At 46.4% G+C, this 18,030-nt stretch overlaps 1 protein-coding gene across 1 annotated transcript in view; it reads left to right on the top strand.

Moving 5' to 3' along the window:
• LOC125436620 (acyl-coenzyme A thioesterase THEM4-like) overlaps positions 1-18,030 on the top strand; it is a gene marked incomplete at its 3' end in the record, with an annotated part of 40,412 nt that overhangs the window by 9,303 nt on the left and 13,079 nt on the right. The window contains exon 2 of the mRNA XM_048503797.1: positions 17,560-17,719. Within this exon, the coding sequence (XP_048359754.1) occupies positions 17,560-17,719 (160 nt within the window). The remainder of the gene's footprint in view (positions 1-17,559; positions 17,720-18,030) is intronic.

The raw sequence follows: 18,030 nt of genomic DNA, 5'->3' as shown, positions 1-18,030 counted from the left end.
TTCCATGCAGGAAGGGGATTATGTGCTTCTTCCTACCTATCTCATAAAAAGGACAATCCAACAGCATATGAGATACTGTTTCCACAGAACCCATGCCACACGGGCATTTCCTTTCTTTATGTGGGATTCCAAGGTGGCGTCCAAGGCTAAAGGAAGAAGGCAGGGCATTACACCTAGCTAAGGTGATTGCTCTACGCCACCGGGCCTCAACCAGGAGATAAAAGTACCGGGCTACAATTAATCTATCCACAGGTATTCCCAGAGAGATCGGGGAACAGGTTTTATTAGACAAGCACCATTTTAAGAACCGGTTCTGCCAAAGTGGTGCGAACCGGCTGAATCCCACCACTGGTTGTATGGCATTATACCCCACTGAGGTCTCTCTTTAGGCCTCAAAGCCCCTCCCTCCAAATCTCCAGGAATTTCCCAGCCCAAAGTTGGCATCCCCACCAGCATCTCTGAAAAATAAAGCTGCTGCATACTATTATGCCCCAGCATTCCCAGTCTTATGGTATTATGGAGAGCTAGTGTGGTGTAGTGGTTAAGAGCGGTGGAGAACCGGGTTTGATTTCCCCGCTCCTTGACGTGAGCAGGGGACTCTTATCTGGTTTTCCCCAATCCTCCCCAAGAAGCCTGTTGGGAGAACTTGGACCGGTCACAGTTCTTTCAGAACTCTCTCAGCCCCACCTGCCTCACAAGGTAACTGTTGTGGGGAGAGGAAGCAGAAGAGTTTGGATTGATACCTTGCCTTTCTTTCCTATAAGGCACAGGTGTCAAACTTGTGGTCCTCCAGATGTTATGGACTACAGTTCCCATCATCCCCTGCCAGCATCATGCTGGCAGGGGGTGATGGGAACTGTAGTCCATAACATCTGGAGGACCACAAGTTTGACACCTGTGCTATAAGGAGTCTCAGAGCAGCTTACAAACTCCTTTTTCTTTCAAGACGAGACTCTGGGACTCAGATCCGCATGCAACTCTCGACTCTGCCGCACAGTTTTCTGGGTGACCTTGAGCTAGTCACTCATTCTTTCAACTTAACCTACTTCACAAGGTTGTTGTGAAGATAAGACAAAGGATGAGGAAAGAATGGACAGCACTCTGAGCAACTCGGGAGAACGGGCAGGATAAAAATGTACCAAATAGACAATAAAGAATGTGTACAAATCCTGTTCCCACCTGTTTTTCCGAAGAAGAAGAAGAGGAGGAGGAGTTTGGATTCATATCCCCCCTTTCCCTCCTGTAAGGAGACTCAAAGGGGCTGACAGTCTCCTTGCCCTTCCCCCCTCACAACAAACACCCTGTGAGGTAGGTGGGGCTGAGAGAGCTCTGAAGAACTGTGACTAGCCCAAGGTCACCCAGCTGGCATGTGTGGTAGTGCACAGGCTAATCTGAATTCCCCAGATAAGCCTCCACAGCTCAAGTGGCAGAGCGGGGAATCAAACCCGGTTCCTCCAGATTAGAGTGCACCTTCTCTTAACCACTACACCACTGCTGCTCCTATATACACAAATATAGGAACGGGGAAACAAATCCAGTTCACCAGGTTAGACCCTGCTGCTCATGCGGAGGAGTGGGGAATTGAACCTAACTCTCCAGATTAGAGTCCACTGCTCTTACCCACTATGCCACGCTGGCTTTCGGGCACAGGAGAAGATTTATTCTGCTCCACCGGCCACCCGATTCCCCACTGCCCTGCTTTTTTTTGAAAGCAAAACCATTTCTGCTCCACCCGCCATTGCGAGAGTCAGAGGCGAGCAGATGTTTCCATGTTTGCAAGGTTTAATAATCCCCGGACAATGTAAAGAAAAGCGGATTGTGCTACGTGGAAGAGGAAAGGTATCCAGTAGCACCAAAGTGTAAAGCAAACAGAGAGAAAAAAACGGAAAAGGAGGAAAGTGTTGCTGGGAGAAACGATAAGAAAATTCCCGCCTGCCTCTCAATAAAGGATTTTTAAGCACTCCGATCAGCTGTTTTGGCTTATCATCTGCTGGCATTCCCACCCAGCCTGTTGACCAACAAGGAATATTTTCCCCTTCGTATCAGCCAGCCCCTGCAAAATCATTATTCGTACTTTTGCTTCTTCGGGTTGCCATGCTAACCCCTCTGAATACTCTCAGCCCCGTATTTACTTTAACATATAATACAATCTCTAAATAAAACATAGTACAATAATCTAGACTGTATTGCTCATGGAGATGTAACAAGGGAGGAAGTGACATGACATCACTATCAGCAGAGTTTAAAGCGGAGCTATTCTGGTAAGATGAGAAGGTCTATAGTCTTCTTGCACTCACTGCAGCCTCCTACCGCTCTTGGAAAAGAATACTCTCCACGCAAGATGTTCTTTCCATAGGAAGGTTTTACTTTAGCAGTTGCAAGGTTACACAAGTCTATGCTATACAAGACTGTAAGACTACACAGAACTCTTCAGCGGGAACAAAGTTGAACACACATACTGAACTTAGGTTCAGAACTTAGACTCAACTCTGAACTTGGCATATACAATGAATTGCTTGTACATCCAACAAGGATACTTTTCCCCGCCCCGGCAACAGCCTCTCATTGGTCTAGACTTGAGTCACAGTTGAACTCACCAAGGTCAACTGTTGCTCCTTCGCCCTAGGCCACAGGTGTCAAACTTGCGGCCCTCCAGATGTTATGGACTACAGATCCCATCATCCCCTGCCAGCATGATGCTCCATAACATCTGGAGGGCTGCGAGTTTGACACCTATGCCCTAGACTTACTGTCTCTGGCAAACCTCTGCTAATTAGAAGATGACCCTTTTGTGAACATCTATCTATCTATCTATCTATCTATCTATCTATCTATCTATCTATCTATCTATCTATCTATCTATCTATCTATCTATCTATCTATCTATCGATCTATCGAATTATATCGATCGATCGATCGATCGACCGACCGACCGACCGACCGATCTATCGATCTATCGATCTATTGATCTCTCTCTCTCTCTCTATCTCATCGATTTGATAGATAGATGAGATAGAGAGATAGAGATAGAGAGATAGATGAGATAGATATAGATATAGAAAGGTTCACAAAAGAGTCATCTTCTATATATATAATGACAATCACAACCCTGATGCTAATGTGCTATTGGCCTGCTGCCTCCCCCACCCCTATTGACTCAAAACAAAAGCTACATCTATTCATCTGAACATACACTGCTTAACATCAGATGAAATACTGGCTTGATTTTTGCTTTTAACGTGTATGGAGTTAATTTGTGGACAAACCTTCACGTCAGGTGTGGAGTGTCCACGGGAACATGTGGGGTCACATGTCCCTGGACACACACCACCATGTCACGTGACCCCCCCCTGCAAAATTGCGCCTGCACACCTCTTCCCCCATGCCGACTCGTGTGTCTGTGTCGGTGTGGGGGAGGAGGGAATGGCACCCACAGTGGAGGGGTGCAAAATTGCCCCCCACTCCCCACCCTCTTCCCCCTCGGCTGCCTGGGACTAACCGGGACTGCTGCTGGCTCAGGTAAGTGGGGTGCAGGGGAGAGCGTAGCTACCACAGGGCGCGGGGGGGTATAGCTATCCTGGGGCACGGGGGCGCCATTTTCCCCTGCTACGCCTCTGCTTCATGTCCAGGTTCCAGAAATAAGTTCTAGGTGTTGAAAATCTTTTCACATCCTTTTCATATAGAAGCCTTAGCTGAAGAACAATGAAATCAAGGCTTTGGGTTGCATTAAGAGGATTTGTTTCTAGCACTTTGGCATAGCACAAGCAACGCAAGGTTGGTTCTGTTGACATTGACTAAGCCTTCAATGTAAGTAAAGTAAAAACACTTCCCTTGGCAACTGAGAAATGGCTAACATGCATTTTCAGCAAGGTGTTCTGCCATTTCTAACGACATCTGAACATGTGATTAGTTTTGTTTGGCGTATTAAACGTTTATTTTTAGTGACCAAGATCTGTGTAACCTTAACCCTGCTTCAACATTCCCTATTAATACTGAAGTTTGACTAACTCTTGATACATTAAAAAAAACTTGTATCTTGAGACTGTTAGACCCTTTGGAAATAACTGTGTTACCTTTCCCTAAAACTCAAGCCACAGACATCAAAGCTGTTCGCGGTCTCGGACCTGCATACCTGAGGGACCGCCTCTCCCCATATTGCCCCGGTAGGCCCCTCCGCTCCTCGGAGGAGGACCTGCTCGTGATCCCTGCCCCCAAAATGATCAGGCTGGGCTCGACGAGGGGCAGGGCCTTTTCAGCCCTGGCCCCTACCTGGTGGAACAGGCTCCCTAAGGAGATCCTGTATCTCCAAGTGGGACTTTCAGAGATTCCTCCTCAGGGCCTGCAAGATTGACCTGGCTCCGGCCAGGGCGTTTGGCCAGCCTGGTTAAAAATACATCTACCATGTCATCTGGCCTCCCGTGGCACAAGGGCGGGGGGGGGGGGTAGCCAGACGCTATCCTCATTTTTAAATGGGTTCTGTTTTTATGTAATTAATATTTCCATTATGTTTTAATGTATGTTTTAACCTTGTTGTGAACTGCCCTGAGCCCTCAGAGGGAGGGCGGTATATAATAATAATAATAATAATAATAATAATAATAATAATAATAATAATAATAATAATAATAATAATAATAATAATGATAATGATAATAATAATAATAATAATAATAATGTGTTGATGTAGTTTACAATAAATCTTAGAATAAACTTGCAGAGGTGTTTGCAAAACAAATCTCAGCCAGCTAGGAGTGCGTCTTGCAACTTCTCAGGTTTTTTACACAATGACTGCTTGCTCAGCATGTGGGGTGCATGAAAAGGGGCTGTGGGGATTCTGTAGCTTCCCACAGGTAAGTGGAGACTTTTGCAACAATGAACATTTCATAGAAAGGGACTAAAATAGATGGAAGAGTAGACATGCACTGAAACGAAGCATCTCCCACCTGTTATTGCCTGAATATTGGAATAGAGATATTGACCAAAAAATGAACTGGTAAGCAATATGGCATTAAAGCAATCATGAAATCATAGAGTTGGAAGAGACCAGAAGGGCCATCCAGTCCAACCCCCTGCCATGCAGGAACACACAATCAAAGCACTCCTGACAGATGGCCACCCAGCATCTGTTTTAAAAACCTTCAAAGAAGGAGACTCCACCACCCTCCGAGGCAGCGTATTCCACTGTTGAACAGCCCTTACTGTTGGGAAGTTCTTCCTGATGTTTAGGTGGAATCTCTTTCCCTGTATCTTAAATCTATTACTCTTGTCTTAGTCTCTGGAGCAACAGAAAACAAGCTTGCTCCCTCTTCAACATGACATCCCTTCAAATATTGAAACACGGCTATCATGTCGCCCCTTAACCTTCTCTTCTCCAGACTAATAAACATACTTACCTCCAGAGGTGGGATCCAAAAATTTTAGTAACAGGTTCCCATGGTGGTGGGATTCAAACAGTGGCATAGCACCAATGGGGCTGGGCAGGACACGACGGGGGCGTGGTCAGGCATTCCGGGGGCGGGGCATTAATAATTTCTCTGTTACTGTAAAAAAACTCTTACTGTAAAAAAATTTCCTAATTTCCAGCTGGTATCTTTCTGTCTGTAATTTAAACTTGTTATAGCAAGTCCTATCGTCTCCTGCCAACAGAAACAACTACTTCTCCTCTAATTGACTGCCTGTCAAATACTTATTACTTTCAAATACTTAATTTTGTTTCTAGAAATCAAAAGAAGGATACTTTCCTTAAACAAGGAACTTGACCATATTTCTAAAACATGTTTTTGAAACAGCCCAACAGGGAGAATTATCCCGTTTTCTACCTTTGCTAACCAGCCACATAGGAAACAACAGGACTTTATGATTTTTGGACCTAGTGGAATTTCTAATGGAAAAGCAGACCCAATTAGTAACCCCCTCTCGGCACACCAAATAATTAGTAACCCACTCCCGGGAACTGGTGAGAACCTGCTGGATCCCACCCCTGCTTAGCTCCCTAAGCACATGGAATCCAGATCTTTTATCATTTTGGTTGCCCTCCTCTGGACTCTTTCCAGCTCGCCAATGTCCTTCTTGAATTGCGGAGCCCAAAACTGGACACAGTGTTCCAGGTGAGGTCTGACCAATGCAGAACAGAATGGTACCATTACATCTCTTGATCTAGACACTGTACTCCTCTTGATGCAGCCCAGAATTGCATTGGCTTTCTTGGCTGCCGCATCACATATTCCATTTGTTTAACTCGCATCTATGGCTGGCATCTTCAGAGGCATGTCATGAAGCAAGGAGTTTAATTTTGTTGTGACCAGCCTCTATGAACGGGGATGCGAGTGAAATGGTAGAAGCTAAAACTATCAGACCACAGCCACGTGCCCCTGAAAACCCTCAACAGCCAGGTGGTAGTTATGCTGCTAACCTATTTTTACTTATTTTATTTAGGGCAATTTTAGCATACCTTTCTCCAGTTATTGACCTGTGACCTTCTCAGTCTGTAATTTCTCCTCAGCCCTTACCCACATCACTTCAAGCATGGATTTCTACCATGAGGGCTAGAAGCACGCTTTCCATAAATCAAAAGCTTCAGTTGCTAGAGAAAGACCCATATTCATGGAAGTATGAAAGGGCCTTTCCCCACTTTTCCTTCTGCCACCGTCGCTGCGTGCTACGCACTGCGCGTGTCATTTCTGGCGTGAGCCCGGGCTTCCCCACATGGTCATCAAAAGGCGCTGTTTTCTCCAGCGCCAGGAATGACACTGAGGGGGCGCGACAGCGGCAGCGTCGGGGCGGCTGCATTGTCACAGCCCCTGTAGTGGGGAGTGCCACGGAACCCCACGCTACTTGGCCCGGGTAGCGCGCAGCAGAAGGTAAGTGGGGAAAGGCCCAAAGACACCCAGGAAGTATGAAAGACACTCAGGTATACATGTAGAATAATGCACTTTCAATCCACTTTCACCATTGTTTGCAAGTGGATTTTGTTGTTCTGCACAGTAAAGTCCAGCAAATCCACAGTAAAGTGGATTGCAAGTGGATTATTCTGCCTGTGCGGAAGGAGGCGTAGTGCTGCTTCAGGGTGTCAACATCTAGGTGGGGCCTGGAGATCGGCTAGAATTACAACTGATCTCCATACAACAGAGATAATTTCCCCTGGAGAAAATGACATGCTTCGGTGGGTAGATTGTATGGCAAAAGAGGCAACTGAGGCCCTCCCCTCCCCAAACCTTCCCTTCCTTAGGCTTTACCTCCAAAATCCCCCAGGATTTCCCAACTGGCAGTTGGCAACGTGTGAACGCTTCACAAATGCAACACCTCCATTTCACCCTTCCTCTCCCTCCAGAGTTGCTTCTTGTTTAAGGTGACCAGAAGTCCCGCTTTTGGCGGGACAGTCCCGCCTTAAACCAATCTGTCCCGCATCCCGCGGGGTTTTTTAACTGTCCTGATTTTGCCTTCTGGGGCGGTCCCCTTTTCCCGCCAAAACAGGGGAGCGCCCCAGAAGGCAGTGCGGCAGCCTCCCGTTCACGCGGCCACAGGAGCGCACTGCCTTTTGGGGTGCTCCCCGGCTTCCCGCCCTGTCACAGGGGAGCACCCCAGAAGGCAGTGCGGCAGCCTCCCGCGCTGCCACACTGCCTTCTGGGGCACTCCCGTTTCCCGCCCTGTCACAGGGCGGGAAACCGGGGAGCATCCCAAAAGGAAGTGTGCTCCTGTGGCCGCGCGCGCACCCCCCGTCCCGGTTTAAAAAGGTGACAATCTGGTCACCTTATTCTTGTTGAAGGCTTCACTTGGCACATGCATTACCTGTTTACTCTGAAGTAGCCTCTCCTCCAATAACTTGCAAGCCAAAACAATGTTTACTCTTCAGTTCAAAGTTACAGTCGGAGAACAACATTGGCGTCAAATACGCCATTGGCGTCAAATACGCTCCAAATGAGCCTCAGCAGAGGTGGAGCTTGAAACCGGTGTACCTGATGTGTGCTCTGGAAATAGGGATGCCATCTCTGGGTTGGGAAATCCCTGTAGATTTGGAGGCGGAGCCATTGGGAGGGAGGGGCTCGGGGAGGGACCTCAGTCGTCATAAATCCACCCTCCAAAGTGGCCATTTTCTCCAGGAGAAATAAGAACATAAGAACATAAGAACAAGCCAGCTGGATCAGACCAAAGTCCATCTAGTCCAGCTCTCTGCTACTCGCAGTGGCCCACCAGGTGCCTTGGGGAGCTCACATGTAGGATGTGAACGCAATGGCCTTCTGCGGCTGTTGCTCCCGATCACCCGGTCTGTTAAGGCATTTGCAATCTCAGATCAAAGAGGATCAAAATGATCTTTGTTATATGGAGATCACTTGTAATTATAAGAGATCTCATAGGTCTACCTGGAGGGTGCCCAGCCAGGTTCTCCCACTAGGAAATTGACAAGTGGACCAACCGAATTTGCATGCATGTATGGGCCGAGACGCAGATCTCAAGCCTTCAAGATGTTACATTCAATTTAATGTAAGCATATATAAACACACCAGAATAGATGACATAGTGCTCAGTTTGTCTTAATTTTTGTTTGAAAGACCTTCCTTATACCCTCAGATAAGTATTTCCAAACAGTTCCTTAAAACACTAACTTTTAATCTCTCCACTAGATATACCTAGCCCACATACTGCTTAACAGAGCAGGAATTCCAGCTATTCCTCAGGAAGCCAATTCCTCTCTCTGTCTCTATATTAAAAATCCCCCACTCTCATAAGTTTCACTGCTTAGTATCTGAGTGGGGTTTTTCTCAGAGTAAAACAACTAAGCAATCCATGTGTTTATTTAATGTCACTGTTTTTGTTTTCACCGGGGATGTAGTACATCCTTTTAATCCGACCCTCCAGCCCCTGAGAGTAGTTTTACCAATTTTTGAATGGAATCCAATCAGTACACATCTATTCACTCTGGCCCTCTGGTCAGAACTCCCTTCAAAATCTCCTCACACAGGTTTTAGAATTCTGCCTTTCTGCAAATGACCTCAACAGTGGAGGGATGGGGGAGAAAAATCTTTATTAAGAGGTGGCAGCAGGAGCGTTCTGAAAAATGCTGGGGAAAATTGGCCTTTTCCAGCATCCGCTTATTGCCATCTTTCCCCCTCCATTCAGATTAGGTGAATGGCCACCCTTAGGATACACAGTTGTTTCGTGGCAGTGAGTTCCCACTGGGGAAATCCCCTTTCTAAGACGTAAGACGGGCCTGTAAGACGGAGCTATTCCACCGGGCTTTTGGAGGGGCCGGCCGCGGTTCCACCGCCCACCATTGAAATCAAAGCCGCTTGTCTGGACCACCTTGGTTGGGCCCTAATTCCATCTTGGGCCCTGCCTATTCCCTCCCCTTTCTTCTGGCCTTTAGATCGGGCGCCTGTGTGTGTGTGGTTCTACACAACCTTGTTGTTTTAATTTATATTTATTGTTATTAACTGCTGCTTGAGTTTTAATGGGTTAAGTTTTATGTTGTATTAATTTGCTGTTTTGGAAAACAGCCATGTTGTGAGCCGCATCGAGCCCTTCAGGGATGAGGCGGCCTATAAATTAAACAAACAAACAAACAAACAAACAAATAAAATTTTATTTTCCTGATGCAAAAAACAAAAAAAAATACATATACCCCTATATACCCCCACAGAATAGAAATAAAAAATACCCCCCAAAAAAACCTACAGGAAAAAATAAAACACAAATTTGATAATATCTAAGCACATCCTGTAATAACTAACTAAACACACAACCATACAGTGACTTCCGGCTATCTCATTGTTGAATTCTAACCCATTCTAAGTTTGTGCATATATTTAAAATAAAACAATGGATCAAATACACTCTGTATCATAACTAATATTCTAATTCATTCTGCTGTTTTCTTTTAGATCTCAAATACTGCAATTATTTCTCCACTACCCTATGGTTTCAATACACCATTTGTAAAAGGTTTCTCGTTTTCTGAAAACTTCTCTGCGTTTCCGTCCCTTAATAAAGTTATCAATTTTGCTATTTTTAAGTATTCTGTGACTTTCAATATCCAGTCTTCCTTTGCTGGTATTTTATGATCTCTCCATTTCTACACACGCCGCAGGGGAACTCTTCCAACAGGGGTCGCCACCGCTGTTATTATATATTCATATTTATGTATATTCTTCTTTTAAAAAATTTCCTGCTCTTTGTGTTTGAAAAAAAGGAAAAAGAACGAAAGAAAAAGAAAAGAAAGGTGAAACACTGAGCTGTATTTTGTGCTTCCAGCAGATCCCAGGGAGGCTGTGGTAACTGTGGACAGGTAGAAGAAGAAGAAGAGTTTGGATTTATATCCTCCTTTCTCTCCTGTGGGAGACTCAAAGGGGCTTACAATCTCCTTGCCCTTCCCCCCTCACCACAAACACCCTGTGAGGTGGGTGAGGCTGAGAGAGCTCCGAGAAGCTGTGACTAGCCCAAGGTCACCCAGCTGGCGTGTGTGGGAGTGCGCAGGCTAATCTGAATTCCCCAGATAAGCCTCCACAGCTCAGGCGGCAGAGCTGGGAATCAAACCCGGTTCCTCCAGATTAGATACATGAGCTCTTAACCTCCTACGCCACTGCTGCTCCTGGACACCTGGATACAATTATGGGATGGATGGCCAGTCTCTAGAAGAGAACTTCCAGTGGCTTTATGCAGATGTTGAAAAGCATGAGAACAATATAGAATGAGTTTGGGGAGGGGGGGGGACTTCAACGGAGTAGAATGCCATAGAGTCCACTTTCCAAAATGGCCATTTTCTTCAGGTGAACAGAGGTCTTTAGCCACCACCTAGAAATTGACAGCCCTTACACCCTCAACAGGTGGGTGTCATGCAGGTGGGAGGGAAGGAAGGTATGAATGCCTGGTGGTAGGTGCAGGAGGGGATAGGGGCCCTGGGAACTCTCTGCCCGGAGCTCCCAAAAACCTTGGAGCCTGTCCTGTCCCTTCACATTAACACCTTTTTATCCCTGTGCATCAGTGGAAGAGAAGATCAGGGCTGACAATCTATTAGCTCTGCAGGCAGAAGTGACCACCGCAAAGAAATACATTCAAGAAGACCGTAGATATATGTTGCCTGAGGCTCAACAGTCTTGTTCTGAAGTTGACACCAGAACCAAAGAGAGGTCAAGAAGAAGCTTAGACACAGGGGTAGAGAACATGCCCCGCACGCAGAAGGTCACGGGTTCAAGACCTGGTATTTCCAGTTGAAAGATCTCAGGGAGCAGATACTGGGAGAAATCTTTTTTTTTCAGCCTTCAGAACTACTGTCTGTGAAGAAATATTGAGCTAGATGGATCTGCAGGGTGACAGGGAAATAGCCTCACACAAACAGAGCAACCTCACATATTCGACAGCCGCATTTCTCCAAATGCAAGTACAAGGACCCTCGAAGGTTTGTAAGAGGGTCTCCTGTAGGTCCTTTGCAAGCAGAGATGGCAAGCTCTTCTGGAGCCCACCCAGCTAATATGAAAACAGACTACCCCTTGGCATTCTAGAAATGGGGGTACTGACTTTCGGCCTCAGAGGAAGGGTTTGGGATTGGATTCCCTCCCTTTTGAGAAGCAGGAACTCCTAAAACCTCGTAATGCCCCAGCATCCAGAACATCTGACCACACTCGCCAGAAAATGCACCAGTTGGTTGTTGGTAACCAGTAACTCAAGCCTTGGTTGAAGGGCCCCATACAGGTGCTGCTCTAATGCAGTCATCATATTTATTTATTTATTTATTTATTAAATTTGTAGGCCGCCTCATCCCCAAAGGGCTCGAGGCGGCTCCCAACATGGCTGTTCCCAACAGCAAATAATACAACATAAAATTAAGCCGTTAAAACCCAGCAGCCATTAAAACTCATTGTATAAATACATATATACCCAGGCGGCTGATCTAAGGCCAAAGAAAGAAAAGGAGAAGGAAGGGGAGGAGATGGGCAGGGCCCAAGGTGGAACTAGGGCCCAACCAGATGGTTCAGGCTGGCAGTTTTGATTTAATGGGGGGGGGCGGGTTTGGAACCGCGGCCGGCCCCTCCAAAAGCCCGGTGGAATAGCTCTGTCTTACAGGCCCTGCGGAACTTGGCAAGGTCCTGCAGGGCCCGGACAGCTGGAGGTAGAGCATTCCACCAGGCAGGGGCCAGAGCCGTAAAGGCCCTGGCCCGGGTCGAGGCCAGCCGCATCCTCGCAGGGCCTGGGATCACCAGCAGTTCTGCCGCCATTGATCGTAGCGGCCTATGTGGGACAAACAAAATCATAACTTCCAGCGTAAAATTGAAAGCTGATATTCCAGTATAAAATTGAAAAATTTCTGGCTGTCGTTGACCAGGCTCACGGCCTTTTTGGCGTTGGCTTCGACATGGTGGAACACCTTGTCAAATGTTGCCCGGGCCCTACGGGACCTCTTGCAGTTCCGCAGGGCCTGTAAAATGGAGCTGTTCCACCAGGCCGACAGTTGAGGGCAGCAACGGCACTGCATCTTAGAAGAAGAGTTTGAAGGCCAAGGTCACCCAGCAGGAATGCAGGAGTGCGGAAGCACACCTGGTGAACCAGATAAGCCTCCGTCACTCAGGTGGAGGAGTGGGGAATCAAACTCGGTTCTCCAGATGAGAATCCACCTGCTCTTCACCACTACACAACACTGGCTCCCTTTCTTCCCCTTTTTTTTCCTTTCTCTTTCTTTCCCCACCCCCTTTCCCCTTCCCTTTTATTTAATTCCCCCTAGTGAGGAACTGATTTCATGGTGCCTTCGATAATATATTGTTGCGTATTTTAATCTGTCAATTTATCATTGTCTGCTGCCCTCAGCCCTTTAAGGGAAAAGGGTTACCTGCAGTGGTGGGATCCAAAAATTTTAGTAACAGGTTCCCAGGGTAGTAGGATTCAAACTGTGTAGCGCCAATGAGGCTGGGCGGAGCACAACGGGGGCGTGGCCGGGCATTCCAGGGGCGGGGCTGTGGCCAGGACGCAGCCGCTGCACCGGTCCTTGGGCAGGAAACGAATGCACGCCTGTAAGCGCAGAACAAGTATTGAAAAATCTTTAAAGTTTCCATACTAATATTTTCTCTAATTGCATTGCCTTTATGATTTTATGCTTTAATTATGATTAATTAAAGATGAACCAAAGTAGGCCTTTTGCTTTCTGGCTTTTGTTACTAGCCAGATCAGCAAAAAGCCTGGATGAAATACCCTTTGTTCTCAATTCTACATGGGAATGTATGAAATTATGAACTAAGTTGTTTTCGAGGTCTTCTTGCCCCGGACTGGCACCTTGAGTCTGCTCTTTTCTGAAACAAAGCAAGAACATGGCGAAATGTTTAGGCTCTTTGTCTAGAAAAGTAGAACAGTAAAAAACAATAACTGATAAGGGGAAGTTGGGCCTAAGTTCATAAGTCGTCAAAGGCAGAGTACTGACATCTTCCAATAAGGGCACTAGTTTGCCCCATTCCCACCCTTTCAAATGATTGATTGATGATGATGAACTTTGGGGTGTATTCTTTTTACTGCTATTCTGAAGTAACCTGTAAAAGTAAGAGACAGCAGCCATTTCAACGTGGTTCCCCTGATGCTGTCTTGCCCATCTGTTGGCGTGAATAAAATATTTATCTGATTTTATTCCTTTGTCGGCTTAAGCTTTTTGGCTTAAATATTTTGAACCCGTTACCATGCTGCTGTAACTTCATGAGCATGAGCTGCTGCATACGCCAGATGCACCTCCTGCTAGACTGCTTCAAGTTCTGCGCGCTACTGCTGAGAGGAGGGGCGTAACTAAGGCAAAAATCACGTGGCAAAATCACCAATTAGTAACCCCCTCTCGGCACGCACAAATAATTAGTAATCTACTCTCGGGAACCTGTGAGAACCTGCTGGATCCCACCTCTGGTTACCTGGAAATCAAACAATAAATACAATAAACAAACTGGTCTTTGCTTGATTTTTCCAATGCAAAACATTTCATCATCCAGACTGAGACATCACCGATGACCCATAGACGATAATGGTGGCTCTTAATTAAATACCGGATCTTCACAGTTGTGCGAGGCTGGTCTTTGTGTATTCTCATGAGACTTCCTTAAAGCCTTTCCAGCTCTTTCCAATCCTTATTCAGATGGCCTCTATCTGGAAGGAGGGTTATCATTTGCTTGCTCATGGTGGGTAAATCTTCCATTTAGATCCCAGTCCTCCGCTGTGAAAGATTTGATGGGCTGCCCCTCCTCTTCCAAATTGGCCCCTGCAAAATGGACTCATTTCCCCTAAAGTCCAGGACATTTATTAACGCTCTTTGCCTACCCTCTGTGGGCCAATTCTTCTTTTTCTGTCCTTCTCAGGAAGCCATGCAATCTAGTATTTGGCACCCCAAGTCTCTGTCCCTTCCTACCTGGGTATGGGGTGGCCTTTGACTGCTTCCTGGTACGTGTTTTTCCACCGCTCTTAACCCCTACACCATGCATTTATTGCAACATTTCTCGTTGCAAATAAATCTATTGGTGGGAACCTGCATTGGTGGGAACCAGTATGGAGCATTCATATGTTCCTGCCTGGGACCTGCTCATTCTGGCTCAGACTGAGGAGATCTGGGTTCAAATCACTGCTTGTGCATGAAGCTCATTGGGTGATCTAGAACCCAGGACCACCTTTTTAAAATTTACCTTATAGGGACGCATCAAAAGCAAAACACACAGGCGGCTATTTGACTCCTTGCAATTCCGGTTTTGCATTGATCTGGGAACGTCTGCCCGGATACCTGCAGAAGTCTCACATGGGTCAGTCAGGTGATCTCTGGGAGGTCCACTCTAGCTCCTTGGAGAAGCCTGATTGGTCCCATTTCATGTGACAAACATCCACACTCTCCAGCCCTGAGCCATAAGAGTAGAGGTGCTCACCCCAGAAAGTGTGGTACTGATATTCACGATGCTGAGGAGCTGTGGCCGCCTGGCGAGGCATCTGGAGTGCTGCGTGGCCCCCAGAAGTGCTGTCCGGGTTGTCGCATCGAGGGAGGTCTTGCTCCATTCAGCCCATATGTCCCTCTCCAGCGCCACAGTAAGTACAACCAGAGGACAGAAATAGAATTGAGGGAAGTGTTCTTGCTTTTAAAGTGAAACATGAAAGCAGTCACTAACCTGGATAGTTTTAAAAGGGGCTTGGACAGATTTATGGAGGAGAAGTCGATTTATGGCTACCAATCTTGATCCTCCTTGATCTGAGATTGCAAATGCCTTAGCAGACCAGGTGCTTGGGAGCAGCAGCAGTAGCAGCAGAAGGCCATTGCTTTCACATCCTGCATGTGAGCTCCCAAAGGCACCTGGTGGGCCACTGCGAGTAGCAGAGTGCTGGACTAGATGGACTCTGGTCTGATCCAGCAGGCTCTTTCTTACGTTCTTATGTTCTTAGTCTTCTGGATGTTGAGAAATATTTCTTTTCTGTCTGCCCTGAAGCTGCTGCAGGTCAGTTTAATTTATGTTATTGTAATGGCAGCAGGTAGAAGGTTTAAGAGAGTGACTCGAGGACGTCATTCAGGGGGTGACGTGGGAAGTGCCCAATTCATGAGTTGCTTCTGATTTGAATGCACTAGGTCAGTGGTGACAGAGTTAGCCGCTGGTCCACTGAGCAAGTGCAGAGTGCAGGACAATACAAAATCACGATAAATACTTTAAAACTCATCCTACGGCATACATTGAAATCTACAATATTTTAAAGTATTTATCGTGATTTTGTATTGTTTTAGTAGAGGTTGGAAATTGCCCTGAGCTAAGTTTTCTTAACGATGGGTGGGAGATCCTTGGTGTGATTATTATATCACCCTTTACTATAAATGCAGAGTTTGCGCAAATAAAGGAGCAGAATCAGTTGCTTTACAGTTAACAAAGTTTACTAACTACAAAAGAGGGGAATGGTAAACTTGGATACAAAAAAAAAATACCTTTCTAGCTGGCTAGCTCCATTAGCTAGCTTCCTCTTGGCTATCACGTGGTTAATAAGCTACTCGAGAGCATGTGCAGAGAGAGAACAAAGAATATGTACCTATATCCTACCTGCGGACCACATGTATCTCATGCTGGGTCGGCTTGACCAATAGGGGTCAATTACCTGGTCACTGACTTCTGACCTCACTAACTAATTAGCATGCACAACATTAACTCCTTCATTGCTGGATTGTGTGACTAGCACTTGCCAAATACCAACAAAATGACATAGAACTACCACAGGCTGGTCAGTTTATACCAGAGTCCCTCCTTCTACCACATAGGTGTCAAACTCACAGCCCTCCAGATGTTATGGACTACAGTTCCCACCATCCCCTGCAGGCACCATGCTGGCAGGGGATGATGGGAACTGTAGTCCATAACATCTGGAGGGCCACGAGTTTGACACCTGTGCTCTACCATATTGGAAAATTTAGCTTGGGTGGGGATTCTGCAGCAAGAATCAAGGACCAGCCCTTGAAGGGAAAAGAGAGAATGTTTAAAGAAAAAGAAAAAAAGACAGGGAAAAGGGGAAGACTGTTAATATATCATTGTAACTGCCCTAAACCATATGCATGTTGGAACAGCTCTGTCTTACAGCCCCTGTGGAATTGCATTAAATCCTACAGGGCTCTGGTGTTTCCAGACAGAGCATTCCACCAGGCAGGGGCCAGGGCCGAAAAACATCTTTGCAGTGTTGTTGTAAGAATAAAATGTAGGCTAGGAGAATGGTGTAAGTCCCTTTGGGTCTCCGTTGGGGAGAAAGGTGGGGTATAAATTAAATAAATAAGCAAGCAAGTAAGCAAACAAATCATAGGCCCTTTCCCCACTTACCTTATGCCGCGCGCTTCTCTACTAAAGTACCGTGGGGTCCCGCGGCACTCCCCACTACTGGGGCGGCGTCAACGCAGCCACCCCGACGCTGCCGCTCTCGCGCCCCCTTAGCACGCGGCCTTTCCGTTCCTCTTTAGAACTGAGCTTTTTGAATAACCCCGGGGTTTCAGACTTCCCGCCGCTCTGAGTGACGTGGACCCTCCCGTCCAATCAGGCGAAGGCGGGGCGTGCGCACTGCGCTCGCATCGTTTTCTTCCCCCATTTTCTTCATTTCCCCCATTTTCTTTTAAATAATTCCCCCCAGCAGATGACCAGCAGCTGAAAATGTAGCCCATTTCCACAGAGAAGAGGTGTGGTAGAGATGTAAGGAATAGGAACTTTCTGTCCACAGCATTAAATTAAAGCCTATCCCTCAAAACACAAAAGCAAAACACATAAGTTTGTGGAAGGGGCTGGTATTTCTCTGTATTTCTTTGGCAGTGAAGGAGTTCAATATTTGTCTAATCCATGCACACATGCAGTGTCTCTGCCAGCGTGCCATAGTGGTTAAGAGCAATGTATTCTAATCTTGTGAACCGAGTTTGTTTCCCGCTCCTATGCATGAAGCCTGCTGGTGCTCTTGGCCCAGTCACAGCTCTCTCAGAACTCTCTTAGCCCCACCTACCTCACAAGGTGTCTGTTGTGAGGAGAAGGGGTTTGTAAGCTGCATTGAGACTCCTGGTTGAGAAGAGTGGGGTATACATCCAAACTCTTCTTCTTCTTCTTCAACTTTCAGGTCCAGCCTCTTCCATCCAGGACGCCGAAGGATTACGCCCTGCCCAATTCCAGCTGGAGCAAGGATATGATGGGCCAGTTCAACAAATTCATGGAGATGTGCAAAGACGGGAGATGGAAAAGGATCCCTTCGCATAGGTGCGTTGAGGAGGGCGTTCCAGGCAAGGAGCTCTGTTTTTATTCCTTCTTTTTTTTGTGTGTACAAACATTGTTTCTGTCTTAAAGGCCTTATCCCAGGATCCTCAGAAAATCTAGGTCAAAAACTCTCTTCGTCGATGCCCATGCGACGATTGTAGAAAGGTAAAGATGCACACAAATCTCAACGTAATTCAGATACAGGAGGGGAAATCCCATAAGGTTTATCAGCATTTCATAATTCATCGAGAAGAATATAAAGGGACAAGTGAGGGACCCACAAGACAACTCCATTCATGCTTATCAGGATCCACCTCAATATGTCTAATTCAAATAC

This window comes from Sphaerodactylus townsendi, linkage group LG01, assembly GCF_021028975.2.
Source record: "Sphaerodactylus townsendi isolate TG3544 linkage group LG01, MPM_Stown_v2.3, whole genome shotgun sequence".
In the NCBI taxonomy this organism is placed as follows: domain Eukaryota; kingdom Metazoa; phylum Chordata; class Lepidosauria; order Squamata; family Sphaerodactylidae; genus Sphaerodactylus; species Sphaerodactylus townsendi.
The sequence above is the reverse complement of the archived record's forward strand: the minus strand, read 5'-3'. Positions and strand labels throughout refer to the sequence as shown.